Source organism: Hydra viridissima, unplaced genomic scaffold, assembly GCF_058129835.1.
Source record: "Hydra viridissima isolate aposymbiotic clone 2 unplaced genomic scaffold, HvirCarnegie_v1 scaffold_14, whole genome shotgun sequence".
Taxonomy (NCBI): Eukaryota; Metazoa; Cnidaria; class Hydrozoa; order Anthoathecata; family Hydridae; genus Hydra; species Hydra viridissima.
In genome coordinates, this window is record NW_028324313.1 from 380,001 (window position 1) to 393,711 (window position 13,711).

At 30.6% G+C, this 13,711-nt stretch overlaps 1 protein-coding gene across 1 annotated transcript in view; it reads left to right on the forward strand.

Annotated features, from left to right (window-relative positions):
* The window catches only part of LOC149878658 (uncharacterized), a 7,168-nt gene extending 708 nt beyond the window's left edge, over window positions 1-6,460 (forward strand). The window contains exons 3-6 of the mRNA XM_090071920.1: window positions 1-81; window positions 2,056-2,288; window positions 3,015-5,833; window positions 6,347-6,460. The exon at window positions 1-81 is cut by the window's left edge and continues 107 nt beyond it. Coding sequence (XP_089928046.1) covers window positions 1-81; window positions 2,056-2,288; window positions 3,015-5,830 — 3,130 coding nt within the window. The 3' untranslated portion in view covers window positions 5,831-5,833; window positions 6,347-6,460. The remainder of the gene's footprint in view (window positions 82-2,055; window positions 2,289-3,014; window positions 5,834-6,346) is intronic.
* Window positions 6,461-13,711: the final 7,251 nt, after the last annotated feature.

Here is a 13,711-nt window from a genome sequence, read left to right on the forward strand (position 1 = left end):
TAGTTTTGAAGAGAGGGCTGAAATTTCCGAACAAGTTGGTTGGACAAAAGTTTATCAAGCGATGTGTGAAGTTTCTATAAGGTAAATCATGACTAATAGATATTTATGGTTTATGATTCAGTGTTTCGTAAACTTTTATAAACTATCATCAGTGAACTGGAAGAGATGTTTTTCACGAAGCAAAAATGTAAAGCAATATTTGGATTCTTTTGCTTGTTCATCAGCAGCCAGATTTCTTAATACTTTATAGTTTTGCAGAATGTACTGGTACAGTATATTCTGCAAATCTGATAAATAATGTCATGTACTGGTGCAAAACAACGTCAATTGTTTAAGTTTGCTTACAGTCAAACATATCCTTCCAATATAATCCAGGGGTAATCTGGCAGCGTTAACATTTTTGATATTTTATCGCATTTCTCTAATTGGTCAATCTGTCGGTAGATGCAAAGGACAACTTACGGTGTATATTTTAGCATTTGGATAGTGCATTAAGTTTTATTAAAAAATATAAGTATATTGTACTATTAACATATATAAAGTAAAAACACCAATAAATTTTAGATGTTTTTAAAAGGATGGTTTTAGATTAATTTTACATAAGACCATTTTAGTTTTATAAAATTAACTTTTTTAAAACGGAACTCTAGTGTCGGCGAAAGTGTGAATAATCAGATGTCTGTGCTTTGTTCCTTTTATATTCAAATTCGATTAAATGAATCAAATTTAATTGTTTAGAAAAAACCCGTTATATTTCGCAATTGCGTTGGTTAACAAAAGAACAATCGTTTAAAACGTTTTTGTAAATACCAATATAAAATTAACACATTTTAAAAAAAAAAAAAGTGAAGCAAAATAAAAGCGTTAACACCTTTTATTTATTTACGCCTCATAAAAGTGAATGATGGAACGACGAGTTAATGAGATCATCGCTTTTAAAATAATTAAAATAATATTATAATTTAAAATAATTAAAATAATATTATAATCTAAAATAATAAAATAATTGTGGTGAAAAAACTTTAAAACCCTTGAGCAACGTATACTTTTTTTTTTTTTATTATTGCTTCAGTTTTGGATCGAATTGGCCTCGGCGAATAAAACTCAACATTTAGTTTCTAATGGTCGAGCATAGAGTTTTAAAAATTTTGTGAACCAATCATGTTTGACAAAGTTAAATAAAGTTTGTTCTGCTTCTTCTTACACATGAGTAAAATTTTTCTAAAGATTTTTCCGTTGCTTCCATTTTTTGTGTTTCTCTTTTTGGGGTTCACAAAATGGCTCATTTCAATTTGTCGTAACTTTTTCAGATACTGAAGCTTTCTCTTTTTTTGCCTGGAGGTTCTTCGCATCATCCGTTCTGTAATCCAAAACTTACAAATCCGATGATGCAAGTTTTTTTAACTCTTCTGGACACCATTTTGTTCATAAGCGATGAATTGGCGCCTTATATTTTGCAATAGCGTATAAATTTTGTACCATTCAGCGCATTTATCATTTTATCATTAAACTTTGTAAAATTTACCTTACAGCTGACACTGTTCAGATTCTTGTTTACAGAACAATATAATAATTGTTGTAGACACAATACTTACATATTTGTTCTACTTCTATTATACAAATATCTTTAAAAAATTTTTATTGAAAGTTTACAGGTTTTCAAAAAATGAGTACGAGCTTGTTATATATACTTAGTTTACTCTGTTTACTTTGACTCTTACTCTTTTTATTATTTTATTACACGTCTTAAAAACGAAACGGAGCAAAGTAGATATTTTATTTCGTCTTTAACATAAGAACGTAAACACGAAAGTCACTTTTATAAGTTCTAAAATACAAACACAAACTTGCTTTCTTTCAAAGACCTAACAAGATAGATTTCAATAGATTTTTTTAGACTTTCGACTAAAACTGTTTTTTATCATTTTTTCAAAATACGTTTTTTGCGAGTTTATTAATACATTTTTGTTTTTTTAGCATATGCAAAATAATTTAGTTCATAAAAATTAATCATATACTTATTAATAAATTATTATCAAAACATTATTTTTTCAGAGAAGACCAATCATGTACCTGCAAATCAAGAGACGGTTCTTATTATTATGAATGTGGAAACGATTTGAGAGACTGTCCTAATCCATGCAAAGAGTTCCAATGCTACAATGGAAGAACCTGCGCACGATATGACCAAAAATGTGATTCTAATAATGACTGCTCAAATTGGCGCGATGAAATAGGATGCGAAACAAAATACTCAGAGGATTTTATCAGAAAAAACTTAAAACTCAGTATGTTATCTACTAGTAGAAAGTTTAACTTATGTGGGGTATTAATTGCGTCATCATTAATAAACTGCTAACATTACTGATTACACCTTAAAAAATTATTAATATTTATGAAAGGCATAAACATTTATTATAAGTATAACCTACCCCTTCATCAGACCTTTTACAGTTAATTATCTGAAATCATTAAACCATTTTTATGCTCTTTTAATTTAAAAAAATTTATTGTTCCGAAGCCCACATAAGGTACATTTTCTATCTATTATTTTTAATAAAATTATTTATAAAATATATCATTAATTCTTTTGTGGAATGTGATATATATATATATATATATATATATATATATATATATATATATATATATATATATATATATATATATATATATATATATATATATATATATATATATATATATATATATATATATATGTATATATTTGGGGGTATAAGTTTTGAGAGATTTATAAAGGTCAAAATCGCGTTGGACCAACTTATTACTTAATTCATATTGAAACGTCATATTGAGCAATACTTTAAAATAAAATAAATAAATAAATTGTACTAATTTGTTTGAATTATGTATCAAAGGTTCAAAAAAAACCCTCATAGGTGTTTTCTGCCCACAAAATACACACACACATTCTTATTGTAACTACTTTAATCTTTTCTAAAAGTAATGAATATTTTAGTGAATTTAACTTTTTTAACGATTAAACTTTATAGATAACGAATATTTCGGAATTGTGAAAATACTTGAACGACCGATATGCGATAAAACTTGGACAAACAAAAACGCGGAGGTTGTCTGTAGAAGCTTGAGTTTTCCTCCTGGTACACTTGCATTAGGATGGAGAAATGAGCAGGTAAATCCCAACTTTTTCATGGATGAAGTTGTTTGTAGTGGTAGCGAGTACAGCCTTAAACAATGCAGTCATAAAACATATCACAATTGTGGCTCATCAAATGGGGCAGCCGTTATTTGTTTAAATCCGGCTACAATAAAGATAACACCACTTAAATCAGAAAAAAATGAGGGAAGCATTTCATTTAACAACATTCCGATATGTGCCAATATATGGGATTTAAACGCAGCTCAAGTAGCTTGCAATCATCTGTACGGTGAAGAATTCAAAATTCCTGTACCAGTTTTTAGCATTCAAAAAGCTGACATTATGAAAAACGCTCCTCTTTTCCTGACGTCGGTCGTTTGTAATGGAAAAGAAAAGTTGTTAACGCAATGCCAGATGTCGGTATCAAAGTCTTGCACATCGAGTATTGCAAGTGTTCAGTGTGCTAAATGCTCTCCGTATAAACTAATGGATATTGTAAAAAAAATAAAAGTAGATGGTTCGATTAATGAAGTTTACCAATCAACAGAAGCTGCCATTAGAGAGCTAACAGCGGAATGCCGAAATTGGGCTTGTAATGTTCCAAACCCGGTTTATCCTGAGTTTTGCAAAGTTAAGGCTTTCTTGAACAATGTTAAAAACTTCGCCAAACCGGCAAGAAGTAACAATATTGTTTTGTACCTAGATGTTAACCATTTTGGGCTTCTTAGTTATGACTTCCTCAAAGGAAACTTTGAAACTATCCGAAATAATATTGATACCTTGGGTCAAACGTTTACAACTCAGTTGGGAGAATACTTTGAAAAACTTTCTCAGTTTGATAAACTGACAGCAAAGTCCGATAAGGAGTTTGCATTAAAGAGTTGGTCTGAATTAAAAGCTCGATCCGAAAGTACGTCCCAGACATTTTCAAATATGTTAGGTAAAATAATGATTTCTGCATTCGGTGTTTCAAGTGCAGATTTAGTATCTAAAACAGCCGTTCTTGCAGCTCGTGTTGCTGGAGCCTTAAACCCCATAAAATGGCTTACTGGAAGTGAAGCCTCAGTAGTTGACATAAAAGAAGCATTAAGTGAAGTCGCAAAACAATCTTTACTCATTGTACAGATTGACTATATTGCACGTAACTCAATCCCAAAGTTGAGCAAACTAACAGGAAAGATCTCTACTCTGGTAAATGCAAACAAGGATACTTTTGAGTCTATAAGGAGCTTTCTTGAAATTATTGATCAAAATAAAGAGTTTACTAAAGAGCAGCTTGAAAAGTTTATGGAACACTCTGACAAATATTCTCCAGCAATATCTGCAGTTGATGTTAGTGAGTATGACGCAATTTTAAGTGGAATATTGGAAAAGCTTTGTGAAGTAGTTGAAAATCCTGACACGGAATGGGGAGTTGGCGCAGCTGGGGGAGCAGTGGTAAGAGGTCTTTGTCCCGAAGCCAAGGTAGCTGCTGCAGTATTGGTTGCTTTGTATCAAGATATAGCATCGCAGGAAACTACAATAATGAACAGTTTTTCCAAATATGTAAGAGCCACTATAGCTGATGTTGCAGCAAAAAAACTTTCAAATTCATTAAAAGGATCATCTAGTGATCAACTCCAAAATCTTCTCACCAAATACGAAGCTCTCCATCTTATAAGGTATCATAAGATCACAATTATAAAAAACGCTTGTAATTACCTGACATACATGAATCATGGAGTTGAAAAACCAGTATGTACAGATTTGCTTGAGAATCCTAGTGGTGATCCAGGGACATTAATTAACACTGTTCCAATTAACATGTGCAAATGTCCTAATTGTTTCACCAAAAAAGGTGATTTCTTAATCCCAGCAACTATGACGGGTGAAAATGATACTATTGACCTTTCTACTTTATACACTCAAGATACCGCGTTTACAAAAGGGTTTACATTTTTAACTATTCCGAACAAAGAGTGGCTTGTGGAAAATGGATGGATTTCTAGCTATGACCAAGGACCATTTTTTCTTAAAAAATTGAGTATACATCTACCTCCACCATTTAATTTTTCTCATGAAACCAATATCAAGTTAGTTTTATTAGAAAATCAATTGGCAGGGAAGTCCTATATGTTTGAAGGTGGTCTTTTAATTGTAAATCAATACACAGAAAATTATTCGAAGTGCACTCAACCTAATCCATATACATTTGAACCATGCAGTAAAAAGTTTGGAACTTTTTGTTCGAATGTAGAAGGTAAAATAGAAGGCAAATTATATCCTCGATTAGACGGATCAAAATGGCGCATTGAACTTCGCTCCGATCATGTTTTGCCCAAAATTTATTCTGCAACAAAATTGTTTCTTCGAGCAGAAGCAGAGTTTTGCTATCAACCCAAATTACTGAGTCGACCAAAGCTTAGTATTTCATCAGACGAACCACAATTTGAAGAGTGCTGCAGTAATAATGGAATGTTTATAGATCAAATACTGCTGAGAAAGGCTCCGAATTTAGATTTCTGTCAGGTTTGTCCAGAAGCTTCTGCAACGCGTCTAAATGGTTACTTTTGCGAAAAATGTCCTCCTGGTTATGAGCCTAATACATCTAATAATTTCGGTTGCACTCCATGCCCTAAGAATAAATTCAAAAGTACTTCAGGTCAGAAGGCTTGTGAAAGTTGTTTGGACGGAAAAACATCTTCAGAGGGTGCAACGTTCTGTTATTAAAAGGTTTGCAAACTGAAACTACATTTTTATTGCTCTACATTTCTTTGTGATGTGTTTGTGAATCTAAGAGCTTAAAATCAAATCGCGGTAAGCGCCACTTTTAAAAAGATTGTTAAAACCAAGTGAAAGCTACTTAAAAATGAAGCTGAATTAGTTAAATAAGAAACCATGCAGGATTTCTTTGGGAGAAAAAATTATTCCGCATTTTGATTATAGGCTCTTCGGACTTACATACACGTTTCTGTCATATCAAAGTCTAGGAAGTTGTTTTATCTTCTAAGAAAGCCTACATGTTACATTCCAAAACGATATTTCTTTACTAATTTACTATTTTATAAAGCATTTTTGTTTATAAAGCTTTAAAACTTTATAAATTCTTTATTAGTTAATAACGTCTTATTAATTCTTATTCTAATTAATTTTTCTTACAAATTATTCTTATTAATGATTTTTTTATTTGTTAATAAACTCTTTATTAGTTTATAGTACTTTATAACTTTATGAAATTTTATTTAGTTATGCTGTTTTTCATTATTGAGAGCGACACAATTTTCGATATTGGAAGGACAAGATCATAACGTTTTTATAACATTTTTATAGATTGATTTTAAAGAAATATTAAGTTATGAAGCTATTTTATATTAAGTTCTTAGGAACTACTCCCACTTTTTCTGACCTTCTGACCTTAATCTGGAGTTAAGGTGGTACACCAGGAAGAAAAATGACAAATAAAAAAATTTTTTGATTTTTTTATTTGTTTTAATTTTATGAAAGATTGACCCTTTAAGTTGACTTTTAAAAAAAACTTTCGACATACTTGTTTAAATATATAGCTTAACTTTGCCCTACTTGAGCCCTACTATCATATAAAACTCCCTAGCAACCTCATAGCAACAAGTTTTAAACTTGTTTTGGAAGTGATTTCGGACTTGTTTTTTCAATAGCAATTTTGAGATGAAAGCATTAAGTCATCAAGAAAGAATTGCTCTTGTTTTCCCGGTCTAAACTGCATTGATAGAAGTCACAAACCTTATTAAACAGAGCACAAACATTCTTGTTGCTTATTTGATTTTTTTTTGTTAAGATGTCAAGTAAAAAAAATTTATCTAGAAAAGTTAAAAGAAAATGGAATGGATGTCATCCTAATAAAAATTATTCTACTGTTCAGCCTTTAATATCTCCATCTTCATCAGTTGTTCCAACTGGTCCTCAGTGCTAAGAAACTTGTTACTGACAATAGTATTGAAAGTTTTGATGATAAACAAATTGATAACTATTTCGTTTTGATTAACTTTACCATATTAAAAAGTTTGATTTCAAAAACAGTTTGTCAGTGCTGTTATTCTCCTCTTTTAATTGAAGATAGATTAAGGCACAGAATGGGTTTTCCTCATTTACTCAATATGAACTGCTCAGCTTGTGGCTGGTCTACGTGTACTTACACCTCACTAAGAGTTTTATCAAAAAATAAACCAGAAAAAAGTAAAAAAAAAAGCTTTTGAAGTAAATATGCGTGCAGTTATTGGTTTTCGAGAAATTGGTTGTGGATTTAGTTCTATGAAATCGTTTTCTCGATGCATGAACTTAAATTGTTTGACACTGAATGGGTTTCAAATAGTTAGCCAAGATGTTATGACAGCTCGAATAATGAAGGAAAAAGTAGGAGAAAATCTTTAAGATCAAATAAAATGGTTTCCTGTGATGCTGAACAGGATAAGAAAAAAGAATTTTATGTAGCTGGTGGTTTTTAGTAGTTTTAACACTTCAAAATGATCTATTCTTTTTTATTTCTTGTTTTTTTTGCATAAATGTTTTTTTAGGGTTTTTTAAAATTCAAAACATGATAACTTAAGTACAGTTTATGTTTATGAGCTGAAATTTTCAGGAAATGTTTATTTAATATTGATGCTCCGGTTGACCCATGGGTTTTTCTTTGATTTGGTTAGATAAAAAGTTATTGCTATAAATCTATAGAGGAAGTCAAAAATTTTCAATTTTTTTAGCAAATTCGTGATGAAAAGAGTAATTTTCAAAAAATTTAAAAATGCATGTTAAACGGTATATAATAAGTTGTTTTATAACTGTATCGATTTTTAATCCATAATCTTTTCACTAGATAAAGATACAGCGGTGGCCAAAAATTAAAGACCACTCATTTTTTAGTTGGTTTCTTAATCTTTAAATCAAAATTAAGAAGATTCTAATTGACGTATTAAATTTTTTTTTTAATATCTTGTTAATTAAAACATACGGATTAAAGTGGTATAATTTTTTTAATCTAATTCTATTTAAATAGCGTTTAACTTATTAAAAAACTGGTGAGTACTTATAAATTTTCTTTAAATAAGTTGGACAAAATTTAACGACCACTTTCAAATCTTTAATTTGCACTTATTAAAGATAATAATCCTTTTTTTTTTTTTAACTATCTTAATTGCTTATTACGTTGGCTATAAAATAAAATGTCGAAACCTGAGTTTTGATATCAAATAAACATTTATTTTTTGAATTGCAATAAGGATATAAAAATATTGCAAAAATGCCTGCAAAGATCGAAGAAAAAGACAGATACGCGGCTCTTGTATTAAAAGAAGAAGGCTATAGCATCAGACAAATAGCAGAAAAGCTCGGAAGGTCTCACTCTTGCATTATTAACATAATTCAACGATACAAAGAGACCCGGTCAATTAATGATCGTCATAGGACTGCACGCAATAAAATTTCAAATGACCGTGATGTTCGCTCGTTAGTGAGATTTATGAAAGAAAACAGACAAGCATCATCTACAGACTTGTCTACGAAATGGACACTGTCAAATGGTCTGAAAGCAAGCCCTAGAACTGTGCGAAGGGTCCTCCACAATTTAAGTTATTTATGGCGTGCTGCTGCAAAAAAACCACGCTTAAATAAAAAACAAATATTTGCAAGGAAAGAGTGGTGCAAACTACATAAAAATTTGTCAACAGATCAGTGGAGCCGTGTGGTCTTTAGTGATGAAATGAACGTTGAGGTAGACAACAGAAAAGGTTGCGTAATGTTGCGTAGACTTCCAAGCGAACGGTTTGATGAATCATGCATTTTGAAACGAACAAAACAAGGCAGTGGTTCAATAGGCATTTGAGCCTGTATGAGTGCCTGTGGAGTTGGCGTTTTTCATTTATTCGATGGTAGACTCAACAAAGAAAGGTAGATCGAAATTTTGGAAAAATCGCTTATTCCTAGCATTGATTTATGGCAGTTGCAAGATGGATTTATTTTCCAGCAAGATAATGCGTCGTGTCATAAAGCGCATGTTGTTAGCGATTGGTTCAATTCTAATAAAATTCAAGTGCTTCCATGGCCTGCCAATAGTCCAGACTTGAATCCAATAGAGAATTTATGGTCGTGGCTTGATCAAAAGCTTGGTAAAGAACAACTTTACAATTTGGAAGATTTGAAATCTTCTATCTCTCATCATTTGAAAAATGTGCCTGATGAAGCAATCAAAAGTTTAATGAATTCAATGCCAGAACGAGTACAAGAGTGCTTGAAAACAAATGGAGGAATAACACGTTTCTAAATTATTTTTTTATTGCTTTTTGAAATATTTTTGAAACTGGTCTTAAAATTTTGTCCAATTTTTTTTCCCATTTATATTTTTTACTAGTCAGTTTTTTAGTTTTTTAACATTATTTTGTAAAAAAATTATAAATTCTTTTATGATAAATATAAAATACAATAAAAATTCTTTCTAAAAATGTTTTTCTTTTTTTGATACCTTTTTCCAAAAATAAAATTATACTAAGGTTAAAAATAAATTTTGAAAAAAAAAAGAGGGGTCTTTAATTTTTGGCCACCGCTGTATTATGTTTTGAAATACAGCCTTTGTTGTTCTTTTTCCCGCCATTATGCATTTTTAATAAGTTTTAAAATTTATCTTTTTAAATAAAAATAATTATAACACTTTATTAAAACAAGTTTTCATCAAAAAGATACATTTTATATAATATTTCACAGTTTCATTTTTTCCCTGGTGTACCACCTTAATACTACCAAAGTAGGGGAAAGGTGCCTATGATGGCATAGCGCCTATGATGGCATACTGGTCATATTTCCAAAAATATTGGTTTTGGTGTATAAGTAATTAGAACAACATGTGTATATTAGTAATTCATTACTTCTGGTGAAAATTCGTCCGTCTGTCGTAAATAATGCTTTTGTAATCAACAAACATAAATTTACGCATGTAGTGTTGTAGTTTTAATGCCCTCATATATTTAGGATTACAATTTTATTATACATCATACAGAAGTGAAATTTTTATGCATTTCATCTGCAGGCTTTGTACATTTATTAGTATACTTATTTTAATGCTATGTGTAGAATAAGGTAGACACAGCTTGTTTTAATAAATATGGTGACTCTTTCCTATGATGGCATACCGAGAAGTTGCCATCATAGGAAAGTCTGCAAAATGAGTTGAAAAAAATGCCTGAAATAAATTTTAATGCGCATAAAAAGGTGATCAGGCTAACAAAAAGATGAAATACAAGAGTTTGAGAAACCAACACATTTGGAAATGAGATCTCCCCCATCAGAAGCTTCTACATGCATTGGATCTTCTGTTTCAACGAAAGGATAAGATCTAATATACAAAGTTGTGTCCAGTGCCTTTAGCAATCCCTAAAATTAAATTGAAAAGGGCATGAAAATGTGGAAAAACTGGACCTCTGAATACCACACCGGATATCCAAGAATTAAAAGATAAGGGAAAAGAAAAAGATAACAAAGAAAAGGAAAAATTTGCTAGAAAAACAAAAAGAAAGACGACTGTTGAAGAAAAATACTGCAGTGAGGAGATTAAAGGAAGTAATAATGTAATGGGTTTCGAATCTGATACAGGCATAAAGAGAAGTAGAAAAAAAATTATATGTGAACTTATGCTTATAGACAAAATATTTATTTTTGATTTTCTTTTTTTGATAAGTTGTGTTTCCATTAATAAAAAACAAAAAAAATCTTGTTTATCTAATTTCTTTAAAGTGTGCCATCATAGGAGCAGTTAGTTGCCTATGATTGCATACTTGTATTTTTTTTTTTATTGGTATAAACTTATAAAAAAGCAAAATAGTAAAAATTCTGAGGTTCATTATTATTCTGCATGCTAGAGGGAATACACCTATGTCAAAAATTATTTTTTAAGTTTTCAGGTAATGACTCAGAGAAACGTTAAAGTTAAGTATGCCATCATAGGCACCTTTCCCCTATTTACGAGCTAAAAGTTTAATTTCTTGATGCTCCTGCAGTTGTGGTGGAGTACTGCTTATACAACGGGTCCGGGGATAAATACAAAAGCACGGAAGCCGTTTTTTCCAAATTTTTTTTAATAGTCATACTTCAGTGTTTTTTAAGAAATGCTGTGTTAAAAAATATACGGGTGTGCGATATCTCAATGACAACCGGTTGACAGCAGTTTTAGATATAATAAGAATAATATAGAATAAGAATAATAATATAGAAAAAATAAGAATTTACTAAAACAGCTTCATAATAAAGTGTTTTGCACGTTCAAATGAAGAATTTTGTCTGAATGAATTTAAACCTTAAACTTAAAGGTCGGTTTTTCAACCTTCGAATTAGCAACGTTGCTACATTTATCAATTTTTTTTTTCTTGTTATTTTTAATTTTACTGAACAAGAAAGAATCCGTTTAATATTTAGGATTTATCATATTTAAAAAACTATGTGTTATTAAAAACTTATGTCCTAATTAAAGTTTTTTTGTTACTCTTCTCCACCTTTGTGCCACCGTTGAACAAAAATCTTCTCCACCTTTGTACTACCGTTGAACAAAAATCTTCTCCACCTTTGTGCTACCGTTGAACAAAATCTTCTCCACCTTTGTACTACCGTTGAACAAAATCTTCTGACATTATCTATCCGTTTTTTGAGCATCCAAATATTGTAATCTACTTGTGCTCTTTTCGTTGAGAAATCTTTCATCCTGCGTTTAAATATTCTCAGAGTAGGTATGATTCACCAGCAGCATTCATAAAACACGCAAGAGATGTGTTCAAATCTCATTCTCCTCTTGTAATTGAACCAACTTGATACTTACATGGCTCAGCAATACTTTTGATTGGCTTGTGGACCTTTTTCATCAAATGTCAAATAATTGATTAGTAGTGAACATTTATTCATTTTTATAGATGAATGTAGTATAAGTATATAGATTCCTACTTATTAAAGAATCTATAAACACATTCTATATTGAGATTCCTGGCCCTTGACGTTGATGTTGCTTCTGGAGTTTGCAAAGATAAACAAGGATTATCTTTCATGAATTTAAAGTTCCACATCTTCCCTGCAGTTTGTTTTTTCTTTATTGAAACGAGCAACGTTTTTTTATTTTAGCTTAAGTAACACGAATGGACATAAACACGAAGACTCATCGACCTGTCATATGAATAAATGAGATGGCATCGCCATTGAAAAACAAGCAAAAACTGGTAAAGCTCAAAAAAAAAAGAAAAGAGTTTTACGAGAGGAGGAGAAGAGAAGGTGTACGAGAGGATGGAAGATGGAGTTTTAAAGAGAAATAAAAGAGTGCTTTATGAAAGTTTTTAAGAAGAATAAAAGAAGGAGAGGATTTTTGTGATTGAAAATTTACTTTGATGAGCAAGTAGTTTTATAAGTGAATAAAAGAGAAAAAGAAGAAGAAGCTTTTGATAATCAGAAGAAGTAAAGAATTAAAAAGAAATCAGAAGAAATATTGATTAAAGAAGAATAACCAGAAGATTAAAAGAACAAGAGATATTCGTATAGAAAAAGAAGAAGAAAAAGAGGAGTAATTGATAAAAAAAAATATCGAACGCAAAATTTTGAGTAAAAGAGTATTATTTGTATTTTATAAACGTAATGAACAAAAGAGTGCTAACGATTGCACACTAGTCAAGAGTTTATTGAGCTTTATTGTATAATAGAATATACTGAGGACGGTAAAAAAGGCTTCAGCAAAATTATGACCTATGATAACTTGTTATATGCTCAGTGTATTGGCAAACAAAGAGAAATTTCTGTTTTTAACGCATGAAAACTGTTATTACCGCAAAGCACCTGGTATAGACATCTGCCACTTTAGAAATCATTTTTTTGAAATATACTTAATTAAAGATCTGTTGCTATAAGTACTGTATTTTGATGAGGAAAAAATGTAGGATCTTAAAAGTGCAGTTAATCAAGCAACTTTTGAGGCTGCAATTTACAGAGCAAGTAATGTGCAAAACTGTGAAATAAAAAATTCTGATAATTCAACTACTTATAAAATTAGGATTTACCTGAAAAAAGGTATAAAAAAAGAACTTCAAATACGTGTTAATATTCTAATTTGGAGGTCATCGTTATGCGCTCTGTTTTTTCAACGTGCCTAAACTGAAGCACAAGGTGTCTAGACTTTTAAGCAAGACATTTTCCATTACACAATTTCTGTTTACAGCAACCAAGGACAGATGTAAAGTATTTCTGATTACTTTTTCTTAACCGTCATGTACTTATCACCTTACTACCAATCGTAGCAATAAGAGAGTCTGAAGTGAAAGTACTCAAACTATCGTAATGTTGGTAAAAAAGTTTTAAAATTTTGTAAGTGTATTGCATTTTTAAATATCATTTTCTTATATAGGTTAAAACCAACTTGGTATATTTGAACATGTATATATTTACTATATAGATAAGTTTCCAGGTGATTGTTTTTTTTTTTTTTAACGGCAAACATGTAATTCTCAGTTCAATGTTAACACTCATGTGAGGCGCTTGATTGATTGTGGTAAATACTATCAAGAATGTTGTTTACGTTAGATACACGTGGTTGTTCAAGAGTACAAAGTAGCAAGTAATAAAGAG